This window comes from Lampetra fluviatilis, chromosome 56, assembly GCF_964198595.1.
Source record: "Lampetra fluviatilis chromosome 56, kcLamFluv1.1, whole genome shotgun sequence".
NCBI classification, from domain to species: domain Eukaryota; kingdom Metazoa; phylum Chordata; class Hyperoartia; order Petromyzontiformes; family Petromyzontidae; genus Lampetra; species Lampetra fluviatilis.
In genome coordinates, this window is record NC_136330.1 from 7,344,605 (window position 1) to 7,359,312 (window position 14,708).

Below are 14,708 nucleotides of genomic sequence, written 5' to 3' on the forward strand. Positions count from 1 at the left end.
GAGTGAGTGGGTGGGCGGGTGGCTGGGTGAGTGAGTTGGTGGGTGGGTGGGTGGGTGGCTGGGTGAGTGAGTGGGTGGGCGAGTGAGTGGGTGGGCGGGTGGCTGGGTGGGTGGGTGTGTGGGTGAGTGTGTGGGCGAGTGAGTTGGTGGGCGAGTGAGTGGGTGGGTGGGCGAGTGAGTGGGTGGGTGAGTGAGTGTGTGGGCAGGCGAGTGAGTGGGTGGGCGAGTTGGTGGGTGGGTGAGTGTGTGGGTGGGTGGGTGGGTGTGTGGGCGAGTGAGTGGGTGGGCGAGTGAGTGGGTGTGTGGGCGAGTGAGTGGGTGTGTGGGCGAGTGAGTGGGTGGGCAGGCGAGTGAGTGGGTGGGCGAGTTGGTGGGTGGGTGAGTGTGTGGGCGGGTGGGTGGGTGGCTCGGTGAGTGGGTGAGCGAGTGAGTGGGTGTGCGGGTGGCTGGGTGAGTGAGTTGGTGGGTGGGTGGCTGGGTGAGTGAGTGGGTGGGCGAGTGAGTGGGTGGGCGGGTGGCTGGGTGAGTGAGTTGGTGGGTGGGTGGGTGGCTGGGTGAGTGTGTGGGCGGGTGGGTGGGCGGGTGGGTGGGTGGCTGGATGAGTGGGTGGGCGGGTGAGTGGGTGGGCGGGTGGCTGGGTGAGTGAGTTGGTGGGTGGGTGGCTGGGTGAGTGAGTGGGTGGGCGAGTGAGTGGGTGGGCGGGTGGCTGGGTGAGTGAGTTGGTGGGTGGGTGGGTGGCTGGGTGAGTGAGTTGGTGGGTGGGTGGGTGGCTGGGTGAGTAAGTTGGTGGGTGGGTGGGTTAGTGGGTAGGTGGGTGGCTGGGTGAGTGAGTTGGTGGGTGGGTGGCTGGGTGAGTGAGTGGGTGGGCGAGTGAGTGGGTGGGCGGGTGGCTGGGTGAGTTGGTGGGTGGGTGGGTGGCTGGGTGAGTGTGTGGGTTAGTGGGTGGGTGGGTGGCTGGGTGAGTGGGCGAGTGAGCGAGCGGTCCGTGCGGCGCCACTTACCCACGGTGAGGATGGGCGTGGGGAGGGGCAGGACGCCCCACGAGTCGGGGCTGAGGAGCGCCCTGCCGTGGAAGATGCAGGGCGCGAACCCCATGGCCTTCTGGAAGGCCACCTGGGCGCGGCGCTTCCACGTGCCCTCGGCGAACACCAGCTGCTTGAAGGTGGCACCCTCGCCGAACGAGTACACGGGGACCAGGTCAGCCCTGACGGGGGGGGCGGGGGGAGGGCAGGGGGGGAGTGGGGGGGAGAGGGAAGTAGGATCCCCCAGTTTGTGACGGAAGTATTCGTCAACGAAGAGGGGTTGTTGTTGTTGTGTCTCCCCGTGTCTCCCCCACGTCTCTCTGCGTGTCTCTGCGTGTGTCTCTGTGCGTCTCTGTGTGTCTCTGCGTGTCTCCCCGACTCCTGCCTTTCCCTACCCTCCACCACCCCCCCACCACGTGTCCCCCCCACCACGTACCCCCCTCCCCCACCACGTACCCCACCCCCACACCCCCTACCACGTGCCCCCAACCACCCCCCACCACGTACCCCCCCCCCCCACGTACACCCTCCCCCCACCACGTGCCCCCCCACCACCCCCCACCCCCACCACGTACCCCCCCCCCCCGCACGTACCCCTGCTGCAGAGCGATCCGCACGAAGCCCTTGCGCCCCTTGAGCACCACGCGGCAGTCCCCGTGGGCCCCGCCCTGCAGAGACTCGGCGGCGCCCCCCACCACGATCACCACGGCCTTGCCCGGGGAGCCGCCGCGAGACAGCAGGTGGTCGATCGCGCCACGACTCACCGGGCACAGGCCTGAGGGGCACGGGGGGGGGCAAGGGGGGGGCACGGGGGTGGGGGCACGGGGTGGGCAAGGGGGGGCACGGGGAGAGACACGGGGGGGCAAGAGGGGATACGGAGGGGGGGAACACTGGGGAGACACGGGGGGGGAGACACGGGGAGGGACACGTGGGAGACACGGGGGGGGCACGGGGAGGGCACGGAGGGGGGGCACGGGGGGGGGGATACGGGGGGAGACACGGGGGGGCAAGAGGGGATACGGAGGGGGGGAACACTGGGGAGACACGGGGGGGGAGACACGGGGAGGGACACGTGGGAGACACGGGGAGGGCACGGAGGGGGGGCACGGGGGGGGGCACGGGGTGGGGAAGGGGGGGCACGGGGGGGGCACGGGGTGGGGAAGGGGGGGCACGGGGGGACACGGGAGGGACACGGGGGGGGCACGGGGGGGGGCACGGGGGGGGGGACACGGAGGGGGGACACGGGGGGACACGAGAGGGACACGGGGGGGGCACGGGGGGGGCACAGGGGGAGACACGGGGGGGGGGCACGGGAGAGACACGGGGGGGGGCACGGGAGAGACACGGGGGGGGGACACGGGGGGACACGAGAGGGACACGGGGGGGGCACGGGGGGGGCACGGGGGGAGACACGGGGGGGGGGCACGGGAGAGACACGGGGGGGGGGCACGGGGAGGGACACGAGGGGGGGGGGCACGGGGGGGACACGGGAGAGACACGGGGGGGGCACGGGGGGAGACACGGGGGGAGACACGGGGGGGGACACGGGGGAGACACGGGGGAGACACGGGGGGGGCACGGGGGGAGACATGGGGGGGGCACGGGGGGGGGACACGGGGGGGGACACGGGGGAGACACGGGGGGGGCACGGGGGGGGCACGGGGGGTACACGGGGGAGACACGGGGGGGCACGGGGGGAGACATGGGGGGGGCACGGGGGGGGGACACGGGGGGGGACACGGGGGAGACACGGGGGGGGCACGGGGGGGGCACGGGGGGTACACGGGGGGGACACGGGGGGGACAAATGAGTTCCTGGTGCGCTGTGTAAACATCACGAGCGGGGAGACAAAGGCGGCCGGGCGTGGTGTTGACAACCCACGCACTCGTGTGCCGCAGTGCCGGTAGCCTTCACAGGTGCTACTCGCTAACAGCGCTTGGCCCAACGGTGTGTCAGATGGATTGTTGTGTGTGTGTCTCAGATCTTTGTGTGTGTGAGATCTTTGTGTGTGTGTGTGTCAGATCTTTGTGTGTGTGTGTGAGATCTTTGTGTGTGTGTGTGATCTTTGCGTGTGTGTGTGTGTCAGATCTTTGTGTGTATCAGATCTTGTGTGTGTGTGAGATCTTTGTGTGTGTGTGAGATCTTTGTGTGTGTGATATCTTTGTGTGTGTGTGTGTGTGTCAGATCTTTGTGTGTGTGAGATCTTTGTGTGTGTGAGATCTTTGTGTGTGTGTGTGTCAGATCTTTGTGTTTGTGTGTGAGATCTTTGTGTGTGTGTGTGTGGTCTTTGTGTGTGTGTGTGATCTTTGTGTGTGTGTGTGTGTCAGATCTTTGTGTTTGTGTGTGAGATCTTTGTGTGTGTGTGTGTGGTCTTTGTGTGTGTGTGTGATCTTTGTGTGTGTGTGTGTCAGATCTTTGTGTGTATCAGATCTTGTGTGTGTGTGAGATCTTTGTGTGTGTGTGTGTGAGATCTTTGTGTGTGTGATATCTTTGTGTGTGTGTGTGTGTCAGATCTTTGTGTGTGTGAGATCTTTGTGTGTGTGAGATCTTTGTGTGTGTGTGTGTCAGATCTTTGTGTGTGAGATATATTTGTGTGTGCGTGTGATCTTTGTGTGTGTGCGATCTTTGTGTGTGTGTGTGTCAGATCTTTGTGTGTGAGATATCTTTGTGTGTGTGTGAGTGATCTGTGTGTGTGTGTGTCAGATCTTTGTGTGTGAGTGATCTTTGTGTGTGTGTGAGTGATCTGTGTGTGTGTGTGTCAGATCTTTGTGTGTGAGATATCTTTGTGTGTGCGTGTGATCTTTGTGTGTGTGTGTGATCTTTGTGTGTGTGCGTGTGATATTTGTGTGTGTGTGTGAGATGTGTGAGTGATCTTTGTGTGTGTGTGTGTGAGTGATCTGTGTGTGTGTGTGATCTCTCTGTGTGTGTGTGATCTTTGTGTGTGAGATGTGTGTGTGCGAGTGATCTGTGTGTGTGTGTGTGAGATGTGTGTGTGTGTGATCTCTGTGTGTGTGTGATCTTTGTGTGTGAGATGTGTGTGTGTGAGTGATCTCTGTGTGTGTGTGTGATGTGTGAGTGATCTTTGTGTGTGTGTGTGTGATCTCTGTGTGTGTGTGTGATCTGTGTGTGTGTGTGTGTGATCTGTGTGTGTGTGTGTGTGAGATGTGTGTGTGTGTGAGTGATCTCTGTGTGTGTGTGTGTGAGATGTGTGAGTGATCTGTGTGTGTGTGTGTGATCTGTGTGTGTGTGTGTAAGATGTGTGTGTATGTGTGATCTGTGTGTGTGTGTGATCTGTGTGTGTGTGTGTGTGATCTGTGTGTGTGTGAGATGTGTGTGTGTGTGTGATCTGTGTGTGTGTGTGTGAGATGTGTGTGTGTGTGTGATCTGTGTGTGTGTGTGTGAGATGTGTGTGTGTGTGAGATGTGTGTGTGTGTGTGTGATCTGTGTGTGTGTGTGTGTGATCTGTGTGTGTGAGCTGTGTGTGTGTGTGTGTGAGATGTGTGAGTGATCTCTGTGTGTGTGAGATGTGTGTGTGTGATCTGTGTGTGTGTGATCTGTGTGTGTGTGAGATGTGACGGTGTGGGCTGGGTGAACGAACGCGAGGGGGCGCGCCTCGCCCACGCTGGGCTCGGAGTTGGGGTGGTGACGGTGGGTGACGGTGGGTCGGCCGTGATGATATGCTGCTGACGATGCTGGTGGTGGCGATACTGCTGTGCAACTCTATGGATCTCTGTGCAACTCCATGAATCTCTGTGTAACTCTATGAATCTCTGTGTAACTCTATGGATCTCTGTGTAACTCCATGGATCTCTGTGTAACTCTATGAATCTCTGTGTAACTCTATGGATCTCTGTGTAACTCCATGAATCTCTGTGTAACTCTATGAATCTCTGTGTAACTCTATGGATCTCTGTGTAACTCTATGAATCTCTGTGTAACTCTATGGATCTCTGTGTAACTCTATGGATCTCTGTGTAACTCCATGAATCTCTGTGTAACTCCATGAATCTCTGTGTAACTCCATGAATCTCTGTGTAACTCTATGAATCTCTGTGTAACTCTATGGATCTCTGTGTAACTCCATGAATCTCTGTGTAACTCTATGAATCTCTGTGTAACTCTATGGATCTCTGTGTAACTCTATGGATCTCTGTGTAACTCTATGGATCTCTGTGTAACTCTATGAATCTCTGTGTAACTCTATGGATCTCTGTGTAACTCTATGAATCTCTGTGTAACTCTATGGATCTCTGTGTAACTCTATGGATCTCTGTGTAACTCTATGGATCTCTGTGTAACTCTATGGATCTCTGTGTAACTCTATGAATCTCTGTGTAACTCTATGGATCTCTGTGTAACTCTATGGATCTCTGTGTAACTCTATGGATCTCTGTGTAACTCTATGGATCTCTGTGTAACTCTATGGATCTCTGTGTAACTCTATGAATCTCTGTGTAACTCTATGGATGTCTGTGTAACTCTATGGATCTCTGTGCAACTCTATGGATCTCTGTGTAACTCTATGGATCTCTGTGTAACTCTATGGATCTCTGTGCAACTATATGGATCTCTGTGCAACTCTATGGATCTCTGTGTAACTCTATGGATCTCTGTGTAACTCTATGGATCTCTGTGTAACTCTATGGATCTCTGTGCGACTCTATGGATCTCTGTGTGACTCTATGGATCTCTGTGTGACTCTATGGATCTCTGTGTGACTCTATGGATCTCTGTGTAACTCTATGGATCTCTGTGTAACTCTATGGATTTCTGTGTGACTCTATGGATCTGTGTGTGACTCTATGGATCTCTGTGTCACTCTATGGGTCTCTGTGCAACTCTATGAATCTCTGTGTAACTCTATGGATCTCTGTGTAACTCTATGGATCTCTGTGTAACTCTATGGATCTCTGTGTAACTCTATGGATCTCTGTGTAACTCTATGGGTCTCTGTGTAACTCTATGGATCTCTGTGTGACTCTATGGATCTCTGTGTAACTCTATGGATCTCTGTGTAACTCTATGGATCTCTGTGTAACTCTATGGATCTCTGTGTAACTCTATGGATCTCTATGTAACTCTATGGGTCTCTGTGTAACTCTATGGGTCTCTGTGTAACTCTATGGATCTCTGTGTAACTCTATGGGTCTCTGTGTAACTCTATGGGTCTCTGTGTAACTCTATGGGTCTCTGTGTAACTCTATGGATCTCCGTGTAACTCTATGGATCTCCGTGTAACTCTATGGATCTCCGTGTAACTCTATGGGTCTCCGTGTAACTCTATGGGTCTCTGTGTAACTCCATGGATCTCTGTGTAACTCTATGGATCTCTGTGTAACTCTATGAATCTCTGTGCAACTCTATGAATCTCTGTGCAACTCTACGGATCTCTGTGTAACTCTATGGATCTCTGTGGAACTCTACGGATCTCTGTGTAACTCTATGGATCTCTGTGTAACTCTATGAATCTCTGTGTAACTCTACGGATCTCTGTGCAACTCTATGGGTCTCTATGTAACTCTATGGATCTCTGTGTAACTCTACGGATCTCTGTGGAACTCTACGGATCTCTGTGCAACTCTACGGATCTCTGTGTAACTCTACATCTCTCTGTGCAACTCTACGTATCTCTACGCAAGTTCTGCATGCAATCACGATCCTCATCATCATCAGCACCATCGTACATCACACACACACACAAATATAAAAGTAAATGTACTCACAGCCCGCCATGAGATACTCCCGGTAGAGTGGGATCCGGAAGTTGCCGGCGAGAGTTGCCACGTAAGGGTGTATCCCGGGGAACAGTTGCGCGAAACCCGTTGCCTCCGTGCAGAAGTTGATGAACGCCCCAATGCACATCACCCCGTGGGGGTGGTAGCCAATCACAAAGTTGCGTGACGGACTCAGATCGCACGTCTTGACCAGCTGCCAAGGGTCACGGGCACAGGGCGAGGTCACAGGTCAAGGGCGAGGTCACAGGGTGAGGTCACAGGGCGAGGTCACAGGTCGAGGGCGAGGTCACAGGTCGAGGGCGAGGTAACAGGTCAAAGTCGAGGTCACAGGTCAAGGCCGTGCCTTGCATCTCTTTGAGTCTCTGTGGGTCTCTGTATCTCACGGAGTCTCTATGGGTCTCTGTATCTCACGGAGTCTCTATGGGTCTCTGTATCTCACGGAGTCTCTGTGGGTCTCTATGGGTCTCTGTGGGTCTCTGTGGGTCTCTGTATCTCACGGAGTCTCTGTGGGTCTCTATGGGTCTCTGTTGGTCTCTATGGGTCTCTCTGCATCTCACGGAGTCTCTATGGGTCTCTATGGGTCTCTGTATCTCACGGGTCTCTATGAGTCTCTGTGGGTCTCTATGGGTCTCTGTATCTCACGGAGTCTCTGTGGGTCTCTATGGGTCTCGGTGGGTCTCGGTGGGTCTCTGCATCTCACGGAGTCTCTATGGGTCTCTGTATCTGTCGGAGTCTCGGTGGGTCTCTGTGTCTATTTCAGTCTCTATGGGTCTCTGTATCTCTGTGAGTCTCTATGGGTATCTGTGTCTATTTCAGTCTCTGTAGTCTAAATTTCGATTTAAAGCTTTCGTGACTGCAGGGATTCATCTTCTTGGTTCTTTCGGTAAAGTCACGTAGAAGGGAAGTAATAAAATAATAAAAATAAAACATAATAAAACAATTCTCACGACGTTTCGGCCACAACGCAAGCAGCCATCCTCAGGCGAAGAATGAAACACCCCAAGCTTGGAGCGTATATTTAAGCTGGGTTAGAGGGGGGGGAGGTGGGAAGAAGAGCGCCTAAACAAAATAATTTGCATATCAAGAGGAATTCAGCATATGGAAAATATGGAAAATCCATATGCTGAATTCCTCTTGATATGCAAATTATTTTGTTTAGGCGCTCTTCTTCCCACCTCCCCCCCCTCTAACCCAGCTTAAATATACGCTCCAAGCTTGGGGTGTTTCATTCTTCGCCTGAGGATGGCTGCTTGCGTTGTGGCCGAAACGTCGTGAGAATTGTTTTATTATGTTTTATTTTTATTATTTTATTACTTCCCTTCTACGTGACTTTACCGAAAGAACCAAGAAGATGAATCTCTGTAGTCTGTTCCTGTATCGAACCCGGTTCGCACACATTAACACACACACACACGTATTGACATACATACACACGCACACATCAACATACATACACAGACACACGCATTTATACACAGACACACGCATTAACACACACCTACACATTAACATATCAATACAACTGCCATTCGCCACTAAGTGATGGTGACGTCACCACGGCGCCTGTGCCAGGTTAGGTGCACGTTGGGGCCACGTGAAGTGTCGAAGGCAGGAGGAGGTCACGGGACAGACCTAGCAGGTGCTATGGGGTGACTGCTGTGCCAGGCTAGGTGCACGAGGAGGTCACGGGACAGACCCAGCAGGTGCCATGGGGTGACTGACTGAAGTGAATGGCAGATGCACCACCAGCTGTACCCCCTACTGTGCCAATTTGTTTTCATTTTAACCGCCCGGGGCTCTGCTCGTTGTTGTGAGCGTCGCTCCTGTGCCCTCTGTTGTTGTTGGAGGGCGACTGCCTCCAACACACACAAAGACAAATTGACACACACACACACTGACATACATACACACACAACAACTACAACAACCGCCATTCGCCACTAAGTGGCGGTGACGTCACCACGACGCTTGTGCCAGGCCAAGTGCACCTTGAGGCCACGTGAAGTGTCGAACGCCCGCTGGCAGGAGGTCACGGGGCAGACCCACACACACTGACATACATACACACACACACTGACACTGACATACATACACACACACTGACACATTGACACACACACTGACACACTCACACACAGACACACACACACACAGACACACTGACACACTAACACAGAGACATAATCAACGCGCTCCAGGGGTCATGACCATGTGGGTGTGAGACACGTGGCAGGGGTAGCGTGGTGGCATGGGGGGAGGGGGAGGGATGGGTGGCGCAATGCGTCTGCGACCCCCTGCATGTCTGTAAGTGATCACAGACTGCTCCCAGCCAAATCAATCTGCGCCCAATCAGCGTGAGCAACATTGACCCTTAACCCCGCCCGCCCCCCTAACCCCCCTAACCCCCCTTACCACCACCCCCCCCCCCAGAAACCTGCACCCTACAAAGACAAAGACACCCCTCCACCCCAGTATAGCCTTAACAGACTGTTGGGGCAAGAGCTGTTAGCGAGCACCTATGAAGGCCGGTGCAGCGCACGAGGGGTGGGTGGCCAGCACCACGTGGCCGCCTTTGTCTCCCCCGTGGCCATGCTTACGCACCGCACCAGGTACTCATTTGAGGCCGAGTCGACCTAGAGGACGCCCAGGATCGGGTTCGCTGGGCGTTGACCCGCGAGCGGGAATCGAACCCCGGATCGCCGGGGTTCGTAGCGCGGCGTAGCGCTAACCGCTGCGCCACCGCTCCCCCGCCTTGCACCCTGGACCTCAAAACCCCCCCACCCCGCCTCGACCCGTGCCGCCTCCTGCCTGTCTGTGCGTCTCGATGTTCAGATATTTGTCTGTCTGTGTGCAACCCGACACTCACATTGTGTGTGTGTGCGTGCGTCTAAGTTGATGGGGGAGCGGTAGCGTAGTGGGTTAACCGACCGCGCTCACGACCCTGGACGGCCGAGTTCGACTCCGGCTCACGGCCATTAACAGTGGCGAATATTCGAACCGGTCCTGGGCCTCCCCTAGGTGGACTCAACCACAAATGAGTGCCTGGTGCGGTGCGTAGTAAACACTGGGGAGACAAAGGCGGCCGGGGAATGATGCTGGCAAACCCCAACCCCTCGTGTGCCGTACCGACCTTCATAGGTGCTACTCGCTAACAGCACTTGCCCCTACAGTCTGTTTAGGCTACACGGGGGGTCTTTGCATCTATACACACACACACTCACACGTGTGCCTCTATGCGTGTCTCTGCGTGTGGGGAGCGGTGGTGCAACGGTTAGCGCTCTGCGACACGAACCCGGCGGACCCAAGTTCGAATCCCGCGGTCAGCATCAGTGGCGGATATCTGAACCGGTCCTGGGCCTCCCCTAGGTCGACTCAACCTCAAATGAGTGCCTAGTGCGGTGTGTCAAAACATCGCTAACGTCACTTGCCCCAACAGTCTCCGTGTGCTTGCGTGTCTCTATGCTTTCCATGGATGTACTGGAGGAATGCCCTTCTGGTACAGATACAATGTGCGTCAAGGGGTGGCTCCCTATTGGTCAACCGATGATCCATTTAACACTTGGGCTTTCGCGACCAATATGATTCATAATCAACGTTTTGGGTTTAGATCGCGTTATTTATAAATGTGTCGTAACCCTCCACCACCCGATGCTGTTACCAGCGAAACGTCGGACTACTCAAAAAGTGTAAATGTTGTGGTTTCACGCTTCAACACACCGGTGGACTAAAACAGTGAACTATTTGTCTTTTGTCAACGTGACACTTGTTTTACTGATTGGCCGTGTCGGGTGGTGGAGGGTTACGACACATTTATAAATAACGCGATCTAAACTCAAAACCGTTGATTATCAACAACCGTGCCATGTTACGCCGATGATCCGCTGATTGCTGCTCACTCCGAGAAGGAGTTGGAGACGCTGCCGCTGAGCCCGGAGCGTGCCACTCAAGAGGTTTTACCATCAGCCCCTGCCTGGGCACTTGATGTCATCAATCGCTCTCCTCCTGCTCACGACTTGATGGACGGGGGGGGGGGCAGTTGTGGAAAGCGTGAAGAAGTTTCCGTGCCATGGCGGTGTGCTCACGATCAGCACCGGTTTTGCAACAGCGTTGTCACTCGGAATCACTCGAAGCTACCTGGTCTGTCGCTCCACAGGAGGCTCAGTGTCTCCACGCTAAACGCGGAGATCTTTAATAGAAACATCCGCGCGCCGATTTGAAACATTCCGGCTGGCCTGGCCCGCGATCCATCCTGGGTTTAACCAGCAGTCTGGATTGTGCGAGGAGCTCACAGATCCTTGGAAGATCTGGACACATTCTCATCGGTGTGCTTTCTCCCCGCAGGCGAGGCTGTGTTGGCTAGGTCACGAAGCCCCCCCCCCCCCCCATGCCCAGCCACCGCGTGCCCAAAGCAGCTTCTGTTCGGCCGGATAGAGGGGAGCTAAACACAGCACCGGCTGGGGTAGAGATGGAGCTGATGGGGCACGGGCGTATGGAGGAGCTCACAAATCCTTGAAAGATCTGGGTAAAGTCCCATCGGTGAGCTCCTCCGGCAGGCAAGGCTGCGTTGGCTGGGTCATGTAGCCCGCATGCCCAGCCACCGCATGCCTCAACAGCTTTTGTTCGGCCGGATCGAGGGGGCTAAACGGGCGCGGCACGGGCTAGAGAAGAGATGGAGTGATGTGGTACAGGAGGACGTGGAGCTGAGTGGACTTGCCGATGACTGGTACCAGCAGTGTCAAGATCGGCCTCTGTGGAGGAGGCTCGTGAAGGACGCTGCTACTGGGCAGTTGGAGGCAGTCGCTCTCCAATAACAACGGAGGGCGGAGGAGCGACGCTCACAACAACGAGCGGAGCGCCAAGCGCACTAAAAATCGCATCGAATTGGCGCAGGATCGGAGCAATGGGTGGCGCATCTGCCAGTCGTCAATTATCCCATGGCACCACCTGGGTCTGTGCCGTGACCTCCTGCCAGCAGCGAGCCTCCACGTGGCCTTAAAGTGCACCTAGCCTGGCACAGCGAGCCGCGGTGACGCCACAGCCGCTTCGTGGCGACTGAGGTGCATTGCCGCTGTGCCTCCATTGCGGGGAGCGGTGGTGCAGCGGTTAGCGACGCCGAGCTACAAACCCGGCCGCCCCGAGTTCGATTCCCGCTCACGGCCATCAACGCCAAGTGACGATTATTTGAATCGGTCCTGGGCCTCGCCTAGGTCGACTCAGCCTCAGGGTGACAACACCGCCACTGGGGAGACAAAGGCGGCCGTGGTGGGGTCCACCTACCCCCTCGTGTGCCGTGGCCGCCTACCGTGAATGCTCTTGCCCCAACAGTCTGTTAAAAGCTATACGGGGGATCTTTGTCTTTGTGTGTGTCTCTATATATATACACGCGCACACGCGTGTCTCACCACGTGTTCCCGTGCCTCTCTGGAACCCGAAACCTCGCAATGGGTTTGGCTCTGGACCCAAATCATTCACTTCTCGTCCTCCTCTCGCTCTTCCCTTACAGCTCGTGACGCAAACACATCGAAGGCGTGTAGCCCCTTCACAGACTGTCCTGTCGGGGGGGGGGCAAGGGCTGTTAGCACCACCACCACCTCCGGCCGCCTTTGTCTCCCCAGTGGCGATGTTCGCGCATCGCACGGTCACACATCGCACCTCCGACACGGTTGGTGGCGATCGAAGTCGAGGCATGCGTACTCATTTGAGGCTGAGTCGACCTAGGTGGGGGAGAGGCCCAGCAGCGGTTCAGATGATCGTCGCTGGTATTGGTTCGGCGAGCAGGAATCGAACTCGGGTCCCTGGGTTCGTAGCGCGCTACACTAACGCTCCCTAAACTTAAGATAAAGATCCCCCGTAAAGACTTAACAGGCTGTTGGGGCAAGTGCTGTTAGCGAGTAGCACCTATGAAGGCCGGCACGGCACACGAGGGGGTGGGGTGGCCAGCACCACGCCCGACCGCCTTTGTCTCCCCCACCGTGGCGATGTTTACCCAAACAGCACCAGGTACTCATTTGAGGCCGAGTCGACCTAGAGGGGAGGCCCAGGACCGGTTCAGATAATCGTCACGTGCCGTTGGTGGCCGTGAGCGTCAAATCGAACTCGGGTCGCCGGGTTCGTAGCGCAGCGTAGCGCTAACCGCTGCGCCACCGCTCCCTACAAGGCCCCCCACACACACACGGGGTATTCCTATTGACAAAAAGCGTGTTGAGTCGTATTGCTGCTGCTGTTGTTGCTGTAAGTAACGTCCACGTTACTTCCAGGCTTTCGGGATGAAATTGTATTTCCTCTGTGCTTCGTTAACATTGTGGGTGTCTCTGTCATTATGAGACCTCCTTTGCCAGTAGCAAGATACAGTAATAGGTTTTTACCCTTTTATCTGGCACCAAAACTGACACCTTTATGCAAGGGATCATGTTTGCAATAACCACAAGGAGAGTGCATATCATTATCAGAGTGGTCTCTTTTTGTTTGCATTGACTGCCTGTGTTGTGGTTATTGCAAACAAGATCCCTTGTATAAACGTGTCAGTTTTGGTGGCAGATAAAAGGGTAAAAACCTCTTACTGATGTCGCTTTCCTGAATCATTGATCCCATCTACGACGAGTGAACCTGGCCTGCAATGCGGCGAGCGTTGTGTCTCTGACATGGCCACGGTGAACCACGTAGCCCGGCATGCCCAAACCACCGCACGCCCCAAGCAGCTTCTCTCTTGGCCGAAGAGAGGCGTGGGGTCGCCAAACGGGCGCAGGACGGCTCGAGAGGAGATGGAGCTAAGGATTGTGGAGCCGAGTGGACTTGCCGATACTGGCGGTATCAAGATCAGCCTCTGGTGGTGGTGGAGGTGGAGGAGGAGGCTCGTGAAGGACGCTGCTGCTGGGCAGTTGGTGGAGGCAGTCGCCCTCCAGCAACAGCGGAGGGCGGAGGTGGGCACGGCACGGGCTAGAGAAGAGATGGAGTGATGTGGTACAGGAGGACGTGGAGCTGGGTGGACTTGCCAATGACTGGTACCAGCGGTGTCAAGATCGGCCTCTGTGGAGGAGGCTCGTGAAGGACGCTACTGGGCAGTTGGAGGCAGTCGCCCTCCAGCAACAACGGAGGGGGCGGAGCGACGCTCACAACAACGAGCGGAGCGCCGGGTGGCTAAAGCACAGCAAGTTGGCACAGTAGGGGGCACAGGTGGTGCATCAGCTAGTCGTCTCGGTCATCTCAATCAGTAAACCCATGGCACCACCTGGGTCTGTCCCGTGACTCTTCTCCTGCCCAGCGAGCCTTCGACACTGCACGCGGTAGCCTCAAAGTGCACCCAGCCTGGCACGAGCGCCATTTGCTGGTGACCTAAGGTTGTTGTTGTTGTGAACCATTTGAAAGCGAGCGAGGGAGCGAGGCGCACAGACACTCAGAGTTTCGGCGGTGTCTTCCAGAGGTCGCAAACGGGTTTTGATTCCTTACCCGTACCCGGCCGCACCAGGGTCGCAAACGGGTACCCGTACCCGGCCGTACCCGTACGGGTAAGGTACGGGTATCGGGTACCTGATTGCGACCTCTGGGATGAAGACATGTTGCAGGCGCGGGTGGGTTGATTCTAGGAACTTGAATTGAGAAGAGACAAGACGTTGGGAAATGAGTGACAAACAGTTACTCACCAGTGACTCACGGTCTACCCGTACCCGGCCGGGTACGGGTAGCCGGGTATCGGGTAGGGTACGGGTATCGGGTACCCGGTTGCGACCTCTGGTGTCGGCTCATTGTGGAGGAGGTCTTCCTCGTTATACGCGGGTTCGGTGTGTGCGGTTTCCGCGCTCTGCATATTTGCACCCAACATTCGCTTCGCTCTGCGCGGTTTGAATTCACTCTGCACGCGGCTATGTGTCCGCACGTGGGGCAACTGTGTGTGTGTGTACTGTGTGTGTGTACTGTGTGTGTGTGTGTACTGTGTGTGTGTGTGTGTACTGCG

At 56.0% G+C, this 14,708-nt stretch overlaps 1 protein-coding gene across 1 annotated transcript in view; it reads right to left on the bottom strand.

Moving 5' to 3' along the window:
• Positions 1-14,708, bottom strand: part of DGAT2 (diacylglycerol O-acyltransferase 2) — a 47,734-nt gene that overhangs the window by 1,983 nt on the left and 31,043 nt on the right. The window contains exons 5-7 of the mRNA XM_078880198.1: positions 6,746-6,950; positions 1,617-1,797; positions 1,002-1,204 (exon numbers count right to left, since the gene is read on the bottom strand). Coding sequence (XP_078736324.1) covers positions 1,002-1,204; positions 1,617-1,797; positions 6,746-6,950 — 589 coding nt within the window. The remainder of the gene's footprint in view (positions 1-1,001; positions 1,205-1,616; positions 1,798-6,745; positions 6,951-14,708) is intronic.